The sequence below is a fragment of the Phodopus roborovskii genome, unplaced genomic scaffold (genome assembly GCF_943737965.1).
Source record: "Phodopus roborovskii unplaced genomic scaffold, PHOROB, whole genome shotgun sequence".
Classification (NCBI taxonomy): domain Eukaryota; kingdom Metazoa; phylum Chordata; class Mammalia; order Rodentia; family Cricetidae; genus Phodopus; species Phodopus roborovskii.
The window spans coordinates 857659-876377 of NW_026126459.1; the positions used below are offsets into that span (position 1 = coordinate 857659).

The 18719-nt window shown below is 49.8% G+C and overlaps 2 protein-coding genes across 2 annotated transcripts; both read right to left on the bottom strand.

The window, feature by feature from the left end:
• Nucleotides 1-5951: 5951 nt before the first annotated feature.
• Mroh6 (maestro heat like repeat family member 6) lies at nucleotides 5952-14529 on the bottom strand. The gene is made up of 14 exons (XM_051189139.1): nucleotides 12441-14529; nucleotides 12055-12207; nucleotides 11738-11892; nucleotides 11042-11159; nucleotides 10678-10862; nucleotides 10454-10591; nucleotides 10209-10323; nucleotides 9984-10127; nucleotides 9731-9904; nucleotides 9337-9504; nucleotides 8976-9095; nucleotides 8666-8768; nucleotides 8505-8570; nucleotides 5952-8377 (listed from the first exon to the last, which is right to left on the bottom strand). The coding sequence occupies exons 1-14, from the start codon at nucleotides 12726-12728 to the stop codon at nucleotides 8148-8150; spliced, it is 2157 nt and encodes a 718-aa protein (XP_051045096.1). The 5' UTR covers nucleotides 12729-14529; the 3' UTR covers nucleotides 5952-8147.
• Nucleotides 14530-14626: 97 nt separating this feature from the next.
• Naprt (nicotinate phosphoribosyltransferase) lies at nucleotides 14627-17836 on the bottom strand. Its single transcript, XM_051189138.1, has 13 exons — nucleotides 17577-17836; nucleotides 17290-17417; nucleotides 17122-17204; nucleotides 16897-17027; nucleotides 16696-16811; nucleotides 16142-16338; nucleotides 15928-16068; nucleotides 15613-15697; nucleotides 15438-15518; nucleotides 15260-15362; nucleotides 15030-15184; nucleotides 14837-14944; nucleotides 14627-14742 (listed from the first exon to the last, which is right to left on the bottom strand). The coding sequence occupies exons 1-13, from the start codon at nucleotides 17794-17796 to the stop codon at nucleotides 14680-14682; spliced, it is 1611 nt and encodes a 536-aa protein (XP_051045095.1). The 5' UTR covers nucleotides 17797-17836; the 3' UTR covers nucleotides 14627-14679.
• Between the last annotated feature and the right edge of the window lie 883 nt (nucleotides 17837-18719).

An 18719-nucleotide genomic window follows, 5' to 3' on the forward strand; every position in this document is an offset into this window, starting at 1 on the left:
CGCACGCACACACACACACACACACACACACACACACACACACACACACACCTGTTTCCTCCAAAGAAGATGGATGGGCCAAGAAGAGCCTCCACCCAGAACTGGCTTCAAATGTGGCAACACCAACCACTGACAAAACTGCCTTTTACCTCAACTGCTGCCAAGACTCTTTTCAGACCGTGAACAAAACAGGACACTGGGGAATCGACTGCCTCACTTTTGCCTAGACAAGGTAGACTGGACCTCCCACAAGTTCCTACTCCACAGAGATCTGTTAGATCTTCTGAGCCTGGCAGTCAGACTTCTGCTCTCAGTGGCCATGGAGGACCCTGAGGTAGCTATCTAGGTAACCAGCAGGTAAGTCTCTGTCATTTTATCCTTCTCAGAACTCTGATGCTGTTTGATGACTAGGCTAGTAACAGCTTTGTCAGTCTAATAGCAGCAACAAAGGCTTCAGCTGCCTTCTCTGTTCTCTGTGTAAAATTCAGGTCACAGGCCTCACTCTCCTAGAGCTAATACTAAATCTAGACATAATTTACCTCTTTACCAAACTCAGAAAAGAGATAAACTCACAAAGCAGATTTCAGTGCCCCAGGTGATGGCAAAGGCCACCCAGATCAATACAGCCCCAGTGGCAGCATGGCTCATGGACCCAAACTCGACTCCAGGAGGCAACACAGATCACTGGAATCAGCATGGCATTCAATGGCAACAGAAGCCATAATATCAACATAGACTCTGGCTACTGTAGGACCAGAGACCCACATATGGTACTTGCATCTTCATAAGGGTAGGGGGGAGAGGCAGAGCAAACAGACCTCCCTCATCAGTCTACTTCTCACTGCTTCCATCACCATGGACACAGGAGGCAAGCTGGCCTCCAACATCTGCCCAATCCTCTCCATCTACCTTTCTTCTTTTATGTGTCTTTCCATGGTATATGAACCATTCTGCTTTTCTAACTCTAACAATTCTCCACCCTTTATTTCCTTAAAATGAGGAGCCCCCTGACTGTTCTCCTAAGAGCCTGGGCCCAAAGACCCAGGAAGATCTGAGTGCTCTTCCAAAGAGGCAGTCAGTCCTTTGCACATCCCAATTCCCTCTCCTCCTTTTCTCCAACATGAAAGCGTGTTGTCTGGTGTGATCCATCTCACCACAGCTAACTACAACAGAAACTGTTACACAGCATCTGTGTTTGGACATAGTCAAGCCTTCAAATACTTTCCTAGAAAAGATGCACAGTTTAGGAGTAACTCCATACTTGGGTTAGGGTTACACTCTGCTTCAGGGGACTTGGGGCACACAGGTAAGGTAGCAGACCCATGCTTTGTGACAGTGTTATGTCACTAGCATACAAGTGTGACCTCTAGACAGGCAGATTCTGGGAATTCAGCAGATCTCATGGCATGAGGATAGAGGTCCATTCCTCACAAGGATCAGGAGGCACTGGCTATGTCTAGGAGAAATGATCCTGAGTGATGTGGCCAAGGTGTTATGGCCACCCCTGGGAGCTTGATAAAGCCAGGAGAAATGCGTTGGTACTTGGAGGGGGCCTCACCACCCACACAATGTAGCTCAGGTTGAAGCAACAGCACCTCCTTCCTGGCAGATCACAGACACACGCAACATTCAGGATTTACTAACCAGAAGAGACTGAACATTCCTCTGTAGCTGGAGCATTAAACCACTATCCTGGTCACTTTTACCGTGAGGAGATACCATGACCATGGCAATTTTTATGAAGTAAAGCATTTAATTTAGGCTTGTTTACAGATTTGGAAGCTTTATCCATTATCATGGCAGAGAGTATGGCAGCAGACAGGCAGATATGGTGCTGGAGAAGTAACTGAGAGCTATATCCTGGCCCACAGGCTGAGAGTGACAGGAGGACACTGGGCCTGGCTTGGGCTTTTGAAACCTCAAAGCCCGCCCCCAGTGACATACTTTCCTCCAAAGAAGCCATACCTACTCCAACAAGGGAACACCTCCTAATCCTTTTAATATTTATAGTGTCTCTCCATGGCAACTAAGTATTAAATATATGAGCCATTCTTCAACCCACCACAACCATCAAGAAAACCAACAGTGAAACAAAGCAACATTATCCTGCATATAAGTGAAATATCTATTTGTATTTTGAGTCTTGTCAGGCCCAACGTTACACAGCATTTGTAACCCCACATAGAGGGACATCTGTCTGGTCTAGCTGACTTGTCCAGTCCATACCTGAGAGGGGGAGTGTGGATTGAGGAAAGAAACAGACCAAAGACAGAAGATAGAGTCAGGAGGGCATCCCAGGGAATACTGTGATCTGCGTTAAGTTTATTGCTCAAAATCCTTATGTACCCCAACCAAAAGTAGGGAAAAGGCAAGACTTTACTACAATACAAGGAACAAACAGACTTAATTACTTCCTTAACTCTCCATTAGTAGCCACACCTTAGATCAAGTATTCTGCTATCTAGGTAAGACATCCACACCTTAGGCCAAAAACAACCTTCAGTAGCCACGCCTTAGACCTTTAGGCCTTAGGCCTTTAACCTTGAAAGAGCAAAGATAGTTTTGAATTCTCTGACTTTAAGTTAATATGAAATGAAACCACCTCTATAGTCCCCAACAGGGTCCGGTTTATCTCACTTAACATAATGCTTGCCAGTTGCATCTTCTCAGGAAGTTCCATGAGTTCATTATTCTGTATGGCTGGGTAAAATTCCATTGTGTATAGGTGCCACATTTTCTTTTTCCATTTTTTTTTTATTATTTTGTTTGTGTTTTGTGGGTTTAAAGGCATGTACTGAAAGGATGAAAATACAGCCTAATTCTCTAATGACCATTAAAAGTTAGAAATTTAGAAAAAGTCCATCAGCATGTATTTAAAAATCACCCTAGCTGCATGCAAAGCTCAGGAAAAAGAAAAACACATGAAATAGCTTGGGCATGATGACTGGTTTCTGGAAATAATAATTCATAACCACCTAGTTTCTGAAGAATGTTGTTATCCACAACAACAGTCTGGGAACTATTATGGGTCATCCTGTCCACAAAGAAAATTAGTAACTAAAAGATGGAACTCAGAGCAAAAACGGAAAGACAGAGAAAACAAAAGCCTCTGCCAATAGATATAGATAACTTCCTGACTGGAAAGTACATTCTCACAGCCGCTCAAGGACAAGGCCACTGAGCCCCTGAGCCCGCTGGTTCTTGAGAAAGAAAAACCCCCTAACCTTGGAGGTGAGCTAAATCTCTGTAACCTAGGAAACCTTACTAACCATCCAAGTTTTGAACTATCCCATGACCTTGCTTTTAGGCCTAGTGAAAATAACAGGCTAGCTTTGAAACTGGCCTTGTTAGCTTTGATGTAAATCCTATAAAAGCTGCCGCAATTCGGCACTAGAGGTCCTCAGTCCTCTACCCCTGCGTGGCATATGACTGTTGACTCCAGTGCACTTGGAATAAAAACTCATGCTATTTGCATCGAGACAGCTTCTCGTGAGTGATTTGGGGTGTCGCCTTTCCTGAGTGGGAGAGTGAAGTTCCATGTTCTGCAGGTCTTTCAGTATCACCATGCCAGACTTTAATTTCCTTCTTTAACACAGAGAAATAGTTTTTTCAGAACCATTTGTTAAAGAGGCTATCTCCTTTTTTCAATATATGTTTTTGAAAGTTTTATCAAAGTTAGTTGTCCATAACTGTGTATTTTTAATGTTATGCCCTCCATTATACTCCATTGGCCTATGAGTCCTATGAATCTGTTTTGTTACAGTGAGTCTGTACTAAAGTTTAGGATCCATTATTATGAAACCTCCATTGCTCAGAATTCCTCTATTTGGGCACTTTTGTGCTTCCAAATAAATTCTAGAACTACTATTTCTAGGAATGTCACTAAGTCTTTGATGGGGATTGTGTTAAGTCTGTAGATTAGAATGCTTTGGTGATGTAGCCATTTTCAGTGTTAATTTTACCCACCAGTGAGCACAGGAGAGCCTCCCATCTTCTAGTATCTTTCACCAAGATATTTTTTATTTTTGGAGCTAAAGGAAATGGGATTTTTCTCCATTTTATTGTTTGCTTTTAATTTTTTTGCGTTTGAGGATATTGCCTTTTTTATTTTTAAATTACATATGTTATTTAGTGTGTATGTGTGTGTGCGCGCGCGCGCGCGTAGTCCAAAGATTCTGGTAACTTGTACTTTCATTTTCACTTAGTTCTAGAAACTTTCAAATTTCTTCCCTGATTTCTTCAGTGACCCACTAGTCATTTAAAGATGTTACTTAATCTCCATACATTTGTGCAAATTCTGTAGTTTTTCCTGTTACTGATTTCTAATTAATATATTAATATATAATCTGATAAAATACAAAAGATTATTTGATCCTTTTCTATTTGGAAAGATTTGATTTGTAGCCTTAGAGAAGTATACTGAGAAAAGTGTATATTCTTTATCTGTTGGATGAACTATTTTGTCATTCCATAAAATATTTATTAAGTTCATTTTTCTACTGTAGAGTTCAACATTGAGGTTCCTTTGATTATCAGCTTGGATACCCTATCTAGAGATTAGAGTAAGATATTGAAATCACTCACTATTAATACATCTGGCCCTATCTGACTTTATATGTCCATTAGTGTTTATCTTATAAAACACAACATTTGCTGCATTCATATATAAAATTACTACATATTTTTTTGTTGTTGTGTTTTGTTTGTTTGTTTTTTGAGACAGGGTTTCTCTGTATTGCTTTGGAGCCTGTTTTAGCACTCGCACTGTAGACCAGGCTGGCCTCAAACTCACAGATCCACTTGCCTCTTCCTCTCATGAAATATATTCTTTCCTGTGCTCTTGTAATTGAGGTTTGCTTCTTCCCTCTCTGTGTATAGTGTCCTTTAAGTGTCTTCTGAGATGCTCAGTGATCATGAACTGAACTGCTTTAGCCTGTGCTTGCCTTAGGATGTCTTTATTTCCATCTTAAAAGACAGTTTTAGCTGGATGCTTAATCCCAGCTCTCAGGAGGCAGGGGAAGGTAGATCTAGGAAGTCAAGGATATATAGTGAAACAATTTCTCAAAGACAAAAACCAAGATTTCCAAATAGTGAAAAATTCAGAAACAAAATTAGATGAATAAAAGGGCACACATCTTTGATCCCAGAACTTGGAAGGCAGAGACAGGCACATCTCTGTGAGCTGGAGGTCTACAGAGCCAATTCCAGGATGGCTAGAGCTGCACATAGAGAAATCCTGTCTCAGAAGAAAAAAAAAAAAAAAAAAAGTAAGAGGTTTCATTTCATCCCTCCTTATGCATCTCCTGGTCTGAACCAGTCTCCTACCCCACCTGCACATTTCTGCCAGGTAGTGTCTGGTCCTCCCACTCTCCATATGGGCTTCTCTAGGCCTTCCTTCTCCCAGATGCAGTGGGCCAATTAAACCTGACCTGTGGATGTTCCCTATCTTAGCTGTTTTTAACATCAGATCCTCAAAATGGCTGCTTTTGGAGTCAGAAGCCCAACAAAGTGAGGTTTCATTCAGCTACACACCATTCACCAGAGAGATCAGTTCCCACACCAAAAATTGCAAGTGGCTTTGAGGCTCCTGAGTGCTGTGAACTCCTGGGAGTTGGACTGCCTTACCTTTTGGAAGTAGCTTCTCAGTCCCCTGCCCCAGCCAGAACCATGCAGCTGAGCCTGTGCTAGGTGTGCTCCTCTGTGTAGCATGTATGATCTCCTCCACCATCCTCTCACTGCCTTTGTGGATTTCTGAAGTCTTGTCTCTGTTTCTGACAATCTTTTTTCCCTTTCTCTTCCGATTCTGACTCCTTTTCTATCAGCTCTCACAGAGGCAGTCACTATTCTGCCATTGTCTTGATTAGGGTTTCTATTGCTAAGATCATGACCAAAGCAACTTAGAGGAGGAAAGGGTTTTAACGCGGTTAAATAAGGATCAGGATAAACAAATAGGCCGAATAGATGTTTATTCAGGGAGAAATGACTTACAACCTAGACAGATGAACACCAGGAAATTCAACCCGATCCTCTCCTGTCCGAGTCACGCCAGCAAGAGAGCTTTTCCTCTCCTTCCGACCTCCTTCCACAGGTCACTCCGCCCATGGCCCCACCCCCCAATGGGCGTGGTCAGTGCCACAGAAGGACTATCACTACAGGGTTTATTTCAGATTACATGTCCAGGTGACAGTCCATCCCTGAAGAAAGTCAGGGCAGGAACCCAAACAGGGCAAGAACCTGGAGGCAGGAGGGGATGCAGATGCCATGGACTTGATCATCGTGTTTTGCCTGGCCTGCTTTCTTATAGACCCGGGACCACAAGCCCAGGGATGGCACCACTCACAATGGTCTGGGCCCTCCCCCCATCCATCACTAATTAAGACAGCACCCTTCAGCTGGATCTTTTCAATTAAGGTTCCCTCCTTTCAGATGAGATGACTAGCTTATGTCAAGTTAACATAAAACTAGCAAGGACAGCCATCTTACCCAGAAGTTCTTGAAAAACTCCTGGAATGGAAGTAGATCCCAGAAAGCATAGCACCACCACAATGCTTCCAGGACCCTTAGGTCCTGGAGGGCAGAACATAGGCAGGTCTTGTCATCCACACCCAAAGCCCAGGTGGAAGATCCAGTGAGATCTCCAGTGAAAGGAAACAGGAGACTGGCTGGGCCTGCAACAGACCCTATGTGGAAAGGGAGGGCACCAACAGAACAAAACAAAACATAAACAAAGCTGGGCAGTGGATGTTGCCTTTAATCTCAGCACTAGGAAGGCAGAGGTGGATGGACCTCTTTGAGTTTGAGCCAGCATGGTCTACCTAGCAAGTTCCAAGCCAGCCAGGACAATACAAAGAAACCCTGTCTTGGGGAAAAAAAAATACCCCAAAACAAAAAAAAGAAAGGGAGGACATAGGTCAAACCCAAGTCCCTAGCTGCCAGACTTGCAATGGGAGGGCTTTCTGCAGAAGTTGGTGGTCCTGGGGACTGGGGCTATAGCAGCAAGTGCTATGTCCTCTGCATACTATTTTATTCATTGCAAGCCAAGCTGGATCTTGTGCAGGATCCAGCTTATCACAACCACTTTCTGGGACAGTTGTCCAACCCCTGCCACTCACTCATGTTTATTTTGAACATCTTCTATGAAGGTGCTAGGTAAATAGGATCCTGAACTTGTCCCAAAGAGACTCCAGGGTGGGTAAACAAATCCCTAGGCATTACCTACTACCCTGTGCATATCCTGTGTTGTGAGGAGACCTCCCTGCAGGACATTCTAAGGTAGGCATTCTAAGTGGAGGAAGCTACCTATTGTGAGTGCCTGGAGATGTGGGATCACAACTGTGGCTGACTCTTCCTGTCTGTCCAGCTATACCTTTCCATTTGAGCCCTGTACAGGACATTGGGTAATGACATACCCATTCACAGTCTGGTGGGTGTGGAGTGCCTGCTCCCCATACTTCAACCCACGGGTATAATCCTGGCTGGGGCTCTCCTGCACAGAGGGATCTTAGGGATACCTTCTAGAGAACACCATTGTACAGGTGGGTTCTGACATGAGTGGGGGTAGGAAATGGATTGGTTATCCAAAGGAGTAAGGACAGCGGGTATGGACAGGAGAGCAAGTCAATGCTTCCTGAGGACATAACCTCAAGGACATAGGGAACATAACCCAGGATAGCTGTAAGGAACAGGATGAAAGAAGAAACAGAATTGATGGACTACTGACATAGCTATGAAGATCATGACAGTAAGACTATGGGTAGGCATACTGAGCCCTAGGAAGAGGGCATTGCAGCCTACAGTGGCACCAACTTCAGTGCCCTCATCAGACTGTCTTGGGAAGCAGATGCTATCCAGGACAGGTGCCAGATCTAACCTAGAGCAGAGGGCACACTCCAGGGAGTTGACAGAACTGTCCCAGCAGAGAATAAATAGACCAAGACTACAAGAGGGACTCGAGATGGAATGGGCCATCTGTGACACAGCTGTCACATGGTGGGTCCATAGAAAATAGTTACAGGGCAGTGGGTGCTAGTGTCCAGCACTAGGCCTGGGGTGACCTGTGAAGAGATCCTCTTCTGCAGATCTGCTATAGTAAGGATTGGTGACAGCATGGATAGTGTGTGCCCATGAATTTGGATACCAGGCCTGGCTCAACGAGGTTCAGGGCAGTTCCATCGGCCTGCAAGGCTCCGGCGTAGGAATGGACTATCATCATAGAAAGGATGGGGCCTTGTAGGGTGTGAGTGATGTCGGATGAAGCCTAAGAAGCTGGAGCGGCGTGGCTGGGCCTGCGCCCGGGCAAGTAGCGCCACCTGCTGGGCAGATACGTGCGCTGCCGCGGAAACTGCAGACTCCGGGTCACCCTGCAGCTGTCCTAGGTCTGTATAAAGAGGCACTTAGGATGAGTAGGAGAAGGGCCTGGGTCCTCACCCATTCTGCCTTGTCCACTCCTCTCCAACACCCTCCATCTCTCCAGTACTCTACTCCATGGTAGATCTAGTCCTCACCCTGGAACAAAGAGTCCAACAGGTCCTGACTGACTGCACTGGGGCTAGCATGATAGACGAGGAAGCCTGTGTACCAAAGCAAACCAGTGAGGTCTGGACCAACCCTAAAAGAGGCTGGCTCACCTCTCAGAGCCCTAGTCATATGGATAAGACTGCCTCACCTACAAGCACAGTGGCTGCCAGGCGCAAGGTGTTCTGAGGGCTCCGCAGGTAGCCCTGGGTCTGACTCAGGAAATGCTTAACATGGCTTGGATATCGCTGTACCTAGGAACACAAATGCTCATGACAGCAAGGAAGTATCAGTTCTTCCTGAAAAAGAGGTTGGAGCAGGCAATGTGAACAAAGGCTAGGGGCTGGTGATTATGCTTAGCTCAGGTGGAGACTGTTTTGAGGGGGATGGCCTATAGACTCCTGGGACAAGTGAGCAGCTGACCTTACCCTCTCCCCCATCATGGTACTTCCTCTACTCACCAGGCAGTGGCAGACACGGCTTAGCGCCTCGGGGCTGTCATAGTGAGCCACAGTGACCATCTCCTCCAACAGGCCCCATCGAAGGGCCTGGTCACAGCGGGCTAATGTCCACTCTGAGCTCTGGAATGGAGGAAGCAAGCAGGGTTAGGGGTCCAGAAGATGGCAAGTGGTAGGAAAAAGGGGATTGTGACCAGAAAAAGGTTGGCAAAATCAAGGGTGAGGTACTTAGTAGAGCAGCCCAAGGGAAGAGGACCTGGGCCTAAAAGTCCATGGGGTTCTTGTTCCTGGCTTGAAACCTTCAGAGAGGCCACAAGGTAGGAATAGAAGTACTGGACGAGACAGATAGGGACAGAACACTGACCTCAGCAGCATCCCGGCTGGAGTCATGTAGGCGCAGCAACAGCGGCACCAGGCTCTGTAGCACCAATTTCCGCAGGGGTCCCCGAAGCCCCAACCGGAGCCCTCTCTGACCACGCCGCACCAGCGTTCCAAGGAGTCCCGCTGCTGAAGCACGGACAGAGTCCCGAGCCTTCATATGAAAATATAGTCAGTTCAAGGAAGTGAGAGTGGGAGAGGAGGTCAGTGCAGAGTAAGGAGGGACGGGCCTGATCAGGGCCTCAGATTAACCTTGGATCTGATGCCAGGACCACAGGCAACTGGTTGGGCACCCTAGGGAGAGCCTGTGGGTGGGATTGCACATCTATGGACAATTCCAGGTGGGACACAGTAGGACCACAGGGCAGGATTTTGCTCACATCGTCCAGTAGCGGTGGAAGGCGTGGTCGCAGCTCAGAGCTAAGGAGCCTCACAGGTGCTCCGGGCTTCAACAATAGTCTCCTTAGAGCGCCTAGTGCAGCACCCACAAGCCGCGTATCACCTTCGCTCAGCCCTCTTAGGAGCACCGGCAGCAGTGTGTTCACATGCCTTATCTGTAAAGACAGGACTTGTGGCTGGACCCTTCTAGACTCTGCCTAGGACCCACCCGGTCCGACACTACCAGATTGGCACCTTTCCATGATTCATTGCAAGGTGGCCAAGACCGAGTAGGCCTAGCCATCGCACGGTGGGCTCTGGGTCACCTTGCCAAGTTTGAAGTCGCTCCAGGATGACTTCCTCCCGTAAGAGCCGTGCCGTGGACCAACTCTGCAACAGCTAGGCAAGGGGCACAGAGTCAGTGCTTCTCGGTGTCTATTCAGGCAGTCACACCATTACCCTTCTGGGAAGCAGGCTCACCCCAGTAAAGAAGGCCATAGCTGTGAGGCGCTGCAGGTCATTGGTACTTCGTAGCCGAGGAAGCAGGTCTGCAAAAAGGCCTCGCAGATGGTGATCGGCATGCGCCACCATGGCACTAGAGAAGGGTAGAAGAGAGCTCTTCCTTCCCTTGGAAGGGCTCACCCCCACCACCTCCTCCATGCCACTACCGCACCTGGCCAGCAGGGAGCCTCCTCCTGTTGTGTTGTCCTAGGGTGTCTCCTCACCTGGCCAGCAGCAGGACACCCTCCAGGTGCGTGTGGGCTCCTACCAGTCTCCTCCAGCCTCCTGCTTGCTCCATACATGTGACCACCATTCGGCCTCCATCCCCTGTGAGCAGGGCCTTCAAGGCCTCCACTGTGCAGCTGGAGGTGGGAAAAGTAGAGCAGTTGGGCAGTAAGGGCAAGAAGAGCCTGGCCCACCCATCATTTACCCAAGCGTACCTTCTCACCTGGCATGACTGTGAGGTGGCCCTCGGTGAAAAGGCTCCCAAACCTTAGGGCTGTCAGGGGAGTGAACACCTTGAGCCAGCTCATGCAGCTGTGTGACCAGTGCTAACAGCAGGTGAGGATAGAAGCCTCGAGTGGCTCCCACACAGCCAGAGACTGCCAACATCTCCCCAAGAGCACGTGTGGCCTGCAGATCAAGTGAGCCCACTCTTAGAACTCTTGTCAGATTTGGAATGTGTGGAGGACATCCCACACAAATGTGTCTCAGGAGCTAATCCACAGTCCCACCATCACAAAGCTGCTCTTTAGCTGCTTGTGGCTGGGCCACACCCCCTGATGGCACTTGGGGGGTGGGGAGCCACTTACTGCCAGTGCCTCAGGCTCAGGACCTGCTGCGCCCTTCAGTGCCCACAGTAATTGCACCAGCACCTGCCCATTTACATGCTGATTCCGGCTTAGGCTTCTCCACAGCTCAGCAGCCACCCTGGGGGTGAAGGGCTATGTCATGAGGAGGAGCTGCATGGAATCCTTAGGAAAACTCTGTGACTCTAGGAAAACCCTCCAGAAGTAAACCATCTTCCCACTGGCCCACATCCCAGACAAAATAAATGCAGACCACAACAGAGCCAGTCCCAGAAATCAGCAGCTGAGTCCTCTTAGGTCAGGAACAAGGAAACAGACCTGATGACTATTGCTGCTGCTGCTGCTGCTGCTGCTGCTATTACTACTGCTACTACTACTATTTTTGTTATTGTTGTAGAGAATAAACCAAAGGTAACTTCTGGGGTAAATGACCCAAAGAACCAGAGGCTTCCAAGTTCCCAAACCACCCTGCTTACTTATCCCGCCAACGTCTGTAGGAAGGATGTGTGTGTGTGATAAACTAAACCTGGGTACGGACAGGGGCAGCAGCAACAGTCGAGAGGAGGGGATTCCGAGTCCCTGCTCCCTTACAGCCTGGTGCTTCTGGGGCCAGATTCTGTGAGCAAGCAATCAAATGGGAAAAGGGCAAGGAAGGAAGCCGCATGGGGCTGCACATATGTGCCGGGCAGGGCAGGTTACCTGTCCGGGGGTAGTGAACTGGGTAGCAGTGCACACACCACATCCTGTGCATGCTCCAGAGCCAGTGCGCTCAGCACCCGTAGGGCTGCGCGCCGGGGTCTCCCCTCTGCCAGGCTAGGCACCTGTGCCAGCAGCCCACGAACCAGATCATGGACCTGGACAAATGAGTCAGGGTCCCTTTAATTCAAAAGGAAACTCTTACCAGCAACTCTCACCACCTCCAACTCAGTAAGAGCAGCCTTTGGGGGAGTGTGGTTGAGGCTCCCATCCAGAAGAGAGGCTTTCATGATTCTCCAGGTGGGGGTGGGAATGCTAACCTGATCATCCAGTCGTTGTCCCTGGGCTTCCAGAGCTGAGGACAGAGTGAATGCCGTTGCTTGGGTCCCCGCATAGCCAGCCTCCTCCAGACAGGCAGCTGTATACAATGCAAGGTCTGCAAGGGTTCCTTCTTCCCAGGAACACTGGGAGGCCTAGGGAAGGTAGAGTAGAGAATGGAGTTTATGAAGTCCCCAAGCCTATCTCAGCTATCTTCCTCGGTCTCCCAGCCTCATCATCCCTCAAATGGCCACACACCTTCTTCCCCTGTGACCTTTTCCATTCCTCTTTTACCCTCAGCACTTTCCCCAGCTCCAGTACCTCTTGCTTTCTAGTGCCCAAGTGAACTGTTTAGCCAAACCTTGCATCATCCATCCACAGTACTCACCTGGTAGGGTCTCTCAGGGGCTGATTCCTGGGCATCCTGTGGGGAACATTTCTCACTGCTAGCTGTGGGAGCAATCACTTCATTCCCAGGCTGGGCCTCCAAGGCAGGGATAAGCGTTTGAGTGTAGGTCTCAGCCTCAGGTCTAAGCTCCAGGGGCTCAGCCTGAGGGCCTGTAGAAGAGGGTCCCACAAGCTGCCCCTGGTTAACCTGGATTTCTTCAGCTAGAGCTGTCAGAGTTAGGGACCCCACAGGGCCATCCCTGCCCCGACCCCACACACACCCAGCCATGGTGTCCTACCAGCAGCACCTGCCACCACTCTTCCAGTGAAGTGTGCTCTGACCTGACCTAGAATCAGGCCCTGGGAGGGCCCACAGGCGGGCCTACAGACAGGTGTGGTGGCGTGGGCATATACATGCATACGTGTCTGAGCATGTGCCAGTGGTTGACTGGGGAATCACAGAGGTACTCTAGCATGGGCTTGTGAAGGGTTTCTGCCCAGGTTGCTGGAGTCAAATGGAATGTCAAGACTGGCTCTGGCCACCAGTGACCTTGAAGATAATGAACTATGAATGGAGAGGAGGAAAGATCTTTAACACAACTGCCTGTCCCTCTTATTTGGGGGAGAGATCCAGGGCAGTTTTAGATCATTGTGAAGAGGCTATAGCAGAGTCAGGGGCTGGTCTAGACATCCTAGGAATGGGTGTGGTCAGATGCTGTCATCATCTCTGAATTTGAGATACTTGGGGTGTGGAGCAAATAAGGTGAGGGCAGGTGAAGCCTCCTTAAGTACTTTTGCAAGTGCCCACTGTTGTTGATGTGAGCCATTCTGTATCCTTGCCAGTTCTGAGGTGCTATGTCTCATGCCCTATACATCTTCCACCCTTGGCTGCCTGCGCAGTGTGTATGTGTACTGTGTGTCCAGTTGCATCCCTTTCCAGGTTCATGCTCCCCAGAGCTGACCCAGCCTCTGCCCTAAATCCCCACTCTACACCCAACATTAAAGGCACTCCCAAGAACTAAGCCAAGGGAGCTGGATGAACTGGTCTGGCAGTCTCCTTGGGCAGATGGCAGAAGTACATGTGCCAAGTGCTCCAAGTAGTGGGCTCTTCAACTCAAGTACCTCAGGATGTCCAAGCCCCAACTCGGCCTCCTGCCAAGCCATGAACCTCCCATGGTGGCTTGAGTAAGAATGGCCCCCAAAGGTTCATACATCTGAATGCTTAGTCACCAGGGAATGGCACTATTTGAAAGGATTAGGATTAGGAGGTGTGGATTCACTGATGCAAGTGTGTCGTTGGGGCTGGGCTTTGAGATTTCAAAAACCCATGCCAAGCCCAGTGTCTCCTTCTGTATACAGAATTCCCAGCACAGTGCCTGCCTGTATGCCACCTAACTCCCTACCATGATGGTAACTGATTAACCTCTGAAACTGTAAGCAAGCCCCCAATTAAATACTTTCTTTAGTAAGAGTTGTTGTGGTCATGGTGTCTTCTCACTGCAATAGATCAGTGACTAAGACACTCCTTCCTGAGCAGTTCCTCTGAGCCTTGCCTAGCTTGCTGTGCCCAGGCACTTCCAGCCCTCACAAAGCCAGCTCCTTGAAGCCTCAGCTTTTTCAATCCCCTCCTCCTTCCTTGGTTATTGGGTGAGAAATTGAGACCCCTGTTTGGCCTATAACAGATCATTCAGGGCTGGAGTGGGTAGCTTGAGATGTCTCAACTGATGCAGGACATTGCCCTTAGTAGATATGGGAGCTGGAGGCTATTAGATTCTGAGACCTCATCTCAACCTTAGGAACCCCCTATCTGCTTCTAGTAGGTGAGGGCCTTCACAATAACATCCTCAAAACAGAGGTGAATGTAAGTCATCAGTGTCTTATGGCCATGCTGTTCCACCCAGACCTGGTCCCCACAGTCCAGCCCCATGGCTGCCTTCCCACATTGCTGGGCCTGTGCCAACTCATATTTCTGACTCCCAGCCCAGCTGAGCTCTGATCCTGAGACAGCATCTCTCCCTTCTCTTTCCCCTGCCCTGCAGCTTTGTGAGCCAGTGCCACCTGTGGAGGAGTCCAGAAACTTTGCTGCCCAGCAGTCCCTGAGCTACCTCAAATCAATTCCAGCCCAGCTCTGGAAGTCTAGAAGTCAAGTAAGCAGGACCAATTTGTGAACTAATGACACACGACAAGTTGTAGGGACAGTGAGTCATGTTATTTCTGGTAGTTCACTACCCCTGTGAGTTTTACAAGGGACCTCCAGCACTCAGACTGTCTATTAGTGCCCGAAGCTTCTCTGACAGTGCAACCTGTAGAGAGAAAAAGAGGGATCTGGGCAGCTGGAGCTGGGGAGTGGGGCAGGGGACACATAGGACACACAGGGCAGACCACCTAAAGACCTACCTGATACACTGTAGGGCTCTGAAGCTGCTTATGAATGGGGTTGAGGCAGCTCAGGGACTGCTGGGCAAAGGTTCTGGACTCCTCCAGAGATGGAAGTGGCTCACACAGCTGCAGGGAAGGGAAAAGGAAGGGAGAGATGCTGGCTGGGGATCAGAGCTCAGCTCAAATGAAGGAGCAGGTGAGGGGAAGTCACCTGGCCCTGTTGTAGGCAGAGTCGCAACAATGGCTCCACCTGGGCTGGCTTCACAGTGCAGGGCTCCTGGGCTCCTTGGGGCCAAACCCTGAGTTCCTGCCCAGCCTTGGGTGGGGGCTCTTCTGCCAACTGCAGTAAGTCCAGTAGGAAAGACCCTGAGCAAAGGCAAGAATAATCAAATATGGGCTGGAGACTTGAAAAAGGACAAGGGAAAGGCAGAGGGAAATCACCATCAGAGCCTAGAAATCGGAAGGCAGCCTTGCTCCCTGGCAGGGTTTGCTTCTCAGGGTCCTCTGTCAATTTCATTCGAGGTTGGCCTCCCACAGACACCAGCTGTAATGACAAGCTGTTCAGATAGCTGGGCCCCTGTCCCAGCTTGCCTCACCTGGGGCCAAACATTCTCTTTACCTTGTAGACACAGCCCATAGAAGGCTGTTTAGGACAGGTGACCACACTGGTGCCAATGCCAATGATGTCCACCTCACTGCCCTGTGTGGAGAGGAGGTGACACTGAGCCAAGCTGCCACCTGTAGGGTGCCAGGGCCCTCTAGACTACCATCCACCTATCCCTCTTCCACTCTACCTTTTGGGCCAGTCGTGCTAGCTCCTTCTCATCAACGTTGTTACTGACTGCAATGGGAACAGATTCTAGCCAGGGCACCTGGAACCTGCATGTAATGGGTTCACAGGTAGCACCCCTTCAGATGCTCCTGATTCACCCTAGCCTCTTTCCTTGGTCCCCATCAGCCATGCCTATACCCACCCCTTTTCTTAGAAGCCCTTTCCAGGGCTTTTTCAGTTGCTCCTGAAATAGGTCCATGGCCTCCTTGTCCCATCTCCCTGGGATTTCCACAAGGAGTTTCTAGCAGGCATGCCACACCCCTCATGGGTAACTCACTGGGTACCAACAGTTCGAAAGATCCCACGGATCTCCTGAGCCTGCTGAAGCAAATCACCACTGTCCAGCCTCACGCCCACTGCCCTGTAGCCCAGCTCCCCCAATGCCAGGGCTACTGCCAGAAAGTTGGGAAGACCACTCCTGCATATAAAAAAAGGGATCAGGAGCTCAGTTGCTCTACTGAGGCTGCCCTGATCAAATGCTCACAGCTCACCTGTGTACACTGTAGGAATCTAGCAGGCCCTGGAAAGCCCGGGGAAAGGCCAGAGCATAGGCTATAAATGCTGCCCGTTCCCCCGGATGTGGCTCTTGCACCTTCAGCCCCAGGTAGATGCACACACGCTTCAGCCACAAATTTACACTGACTGTCAGGTCCACTGTGGGGCCCTCAGTAGAAGCTGGAGCCAACATCTGTAGAAAAAGATTAGTTAAAAGATGGTTCTAGAGTACAGTGTTAAACCTGGGAGTGGCCAGTATACCATGGCCTGAGAGCAAAGGTGATGCCATGTAATGCCAGCTTCCTAGTGCAGCCTTGGCCCAAGTGTCCAGGACAGTATCTGCCAGTGTATTTAGCAGGGTCCAACCTACCCCTGACAGGGTTAAGAATTGGTTTTGAGATCTTGTCCTCTAGAATAAAGGTGGCTTGAGAAAGGTACTGACTGACTAGGCCCAGCATGAAAGTACACAGAGACAGTGGCAGGAGGATCAGGATTTCAGGATTAAATCTGGGCTACATGGGTCCATGACACAAAATAAAACAGTACTAACCGGGTCAGGGGGCACCTCACTACCCGAAAAAGAAGTGACAAAGGAATGGGCCAGGGTCCCTGCCACTGGCACACCTCTCAGTTGTCCAGCAAGTGTGTTGCTGCTGCTGTTGAACCCTGGGTGAAAAGGCAGGCAGGCTTAGGGAACTCAGGGTAAAACAGTACCTTCCCTTCCCCAACCTATGCCTTTTTTTGGCCTCACCGCCCAGATAGCTGTAGATGGAGGCTGTGAATCCCCCATCTGGACCCTGAGCTCGCCGCAAGCCCATCTCTAGCAGTCTCTTATCTGGTCCTGCAATCAGGCGAAGCCGAGCAGCATTGGTGGCCACGAGGCTGTGGAGGGTGGCAGGCCCAGAGAGCCCAGGTGAGGGTTGCAAAGTCACCGCAGTGGACAGACTTAGCCACAGAGGTCAGGAACTCTGCTCACCTAGCATAACTGACCAGACACAGCAGAGGAGTTTCTAGTAGTTGTACTAGAAGTAGAGGCCCAGACACCTGCAGTAGCGGCACCTGCAGGACAGGTGATTAGCTCCACAGCCAGACCTCCTGGACCATCCCACCTTTTCTCTACCCACCCAGCTTGCAGGACACTCACACCAGGGAAGGCAAGGGAACCCTCTGGCAGGGCCCGCACCGTCACCCCAGAGCAGTCAAGGGCCCGAAGGTGTTCGAAGAATGCAGGGTCAGTGTCTGGGGGTAGCACTGAAGCCAGGAACTGCACATCTGGGGCGATAAAGAATACATGTGGTCTGGGGGAAGGACTTGACCAGGCAAGTGCAGGTCCCCTCAGAGGTCAAGAGCATATCTAGAAGATATGGGTGAGGGGGAAGGAGTGGGATTCTCTCCCAGCCAGAGAACTACCAGTGTGGGGTGCGGAGCTACCTGCGTCCTGCAGACGGAAGGCTCTCAGGAAGCACATACAGTCCCGCAGTCCTGCAGCCAGGGCAAAGGAGCCTCCAAACGGACAGTGGCGGAAGAAGAGCTCGAACTCCGCTTCCTCGCATGCCCGGCCTGCACGCCAATAGCCCAGAGCCATGGTGGCCTGGTAGAGGTCAGTGAGCAGTGGCCGTACCACCGCACGCCCCTCGTCATCCAGCTCCATGGCAATTCCACACGGTATATGCAGCGTCACAAGCCTGGCTAATGGCGGCCTACTCCGCCCCTCAGGGCACTGGTCCAGGGAACTGACCCAGGGGCGGGGCCTTTCCCGGCAGCAGAGGGCGGGGAGAACCAACTACACTACTAGAGCTACATGGACCCAAACCAACAAAGATAGCCCACCAGCACACCCCTACCCCAACTTCCTTGACTCCAGCTAGAAGCTTGCCCCTGTGAATGGTTCTTACAGGACAGTGGACTGTAACTAGCAGTGGCAAATGCAAAACAGCAACTCCAAACAGGGTTTGAATGCTAGCTCAGGTTGGACTTTACCCTGGCCTCTTGCCCCAGACCAGGGATGGGCAGCTGGGGTTACCTATGCAACTGTGAGCATCTGCTTGTAAAGCCAGGGAACCCTAAAGGCCTGAGCAAGGATCTCAAGCACCAGCAACAGGGATGTTGGCTTAAGCCAGCTACCAGATGCCTAGCTAGTCCATGTTCTAGCTAGGGCAGTTTATGCTGAGCATGGTGGTTAACATCTTTAATGCCAGCCTTAGGGGAAGCAGGAGGATCCCCAACAAGTTCCAGGGCAGTCAAAAAAAAAAAAAAAAAAAAAAGACTGGGGGAGGGAATGGTGTTTCTGTACTGCAGGCAGGCTTAATGCCCAGAGACCAGAAATGGGAATCAGATCCCCTGGATCACATTACAGCTGGGTGTTGATGGAGATTGACTAAGGGCCCACATGCTAATGCTCCACAGTGGGGTGGGAGAGGGATTTATCTAGTCATATGGATGTGGGGCAGCAGGAGCCAGTGTCTCAGCATATACCTGATCTTCCCACCCCTAGTGCCCATGCTCCTTCTTCCAGAAAGTCGGAATTGAACCTCCCTCTTCTGGAAGAGCAGCCAGTGCTCTTAACTAGCTAAG

Bases quoted from the DNA above. Each gene is read 5' to 3' on its own strand.
- Mroh6 (XM_051189139.1), bottom strand. From the start codon at position 12,728: ATGGCTGGGTGTGTGTGGGGTCGGGGCAGGGATGGCCCTGTGGGGTCC. The intron at 11,893-12,054 runs GTTAGCATTCCC...TCATTTGTCCAG, and splicing joins GACAACGACTGGATGATCAG to GTCCATGATCTGGTTCGTGG. The intron at 10,128-10,208 runs GTGAGCCTGCTT...CCCCTTGCCTAG, and splicing joins CTATGGCCTTCTTTACTGGG to CTGTTGCAGAGTTGGTCCAC.
- Naprt (XM_051189138.1), bottom strand. From the start codon at position 17,796: ATGGAGCTGGATGACGAGGGGCGTGCGGTGGTACGGCCACTGCTCACT. The intron at 17,028-17,121 runs GTGAGCAGAGTT...CACCCTCCACAG, and splicing joins TGTCTGGTCAGTTATGCTAG to CCTCGTGGCCACCAATGCTG. The intron at 16,339-16,695 runs GTTAGTACTGTT...CTTTTTCTACAG, and splicing joins GTGAGGTGCCCCCTGACCCG to ATGTTGGCTCCAGCTTCTAC.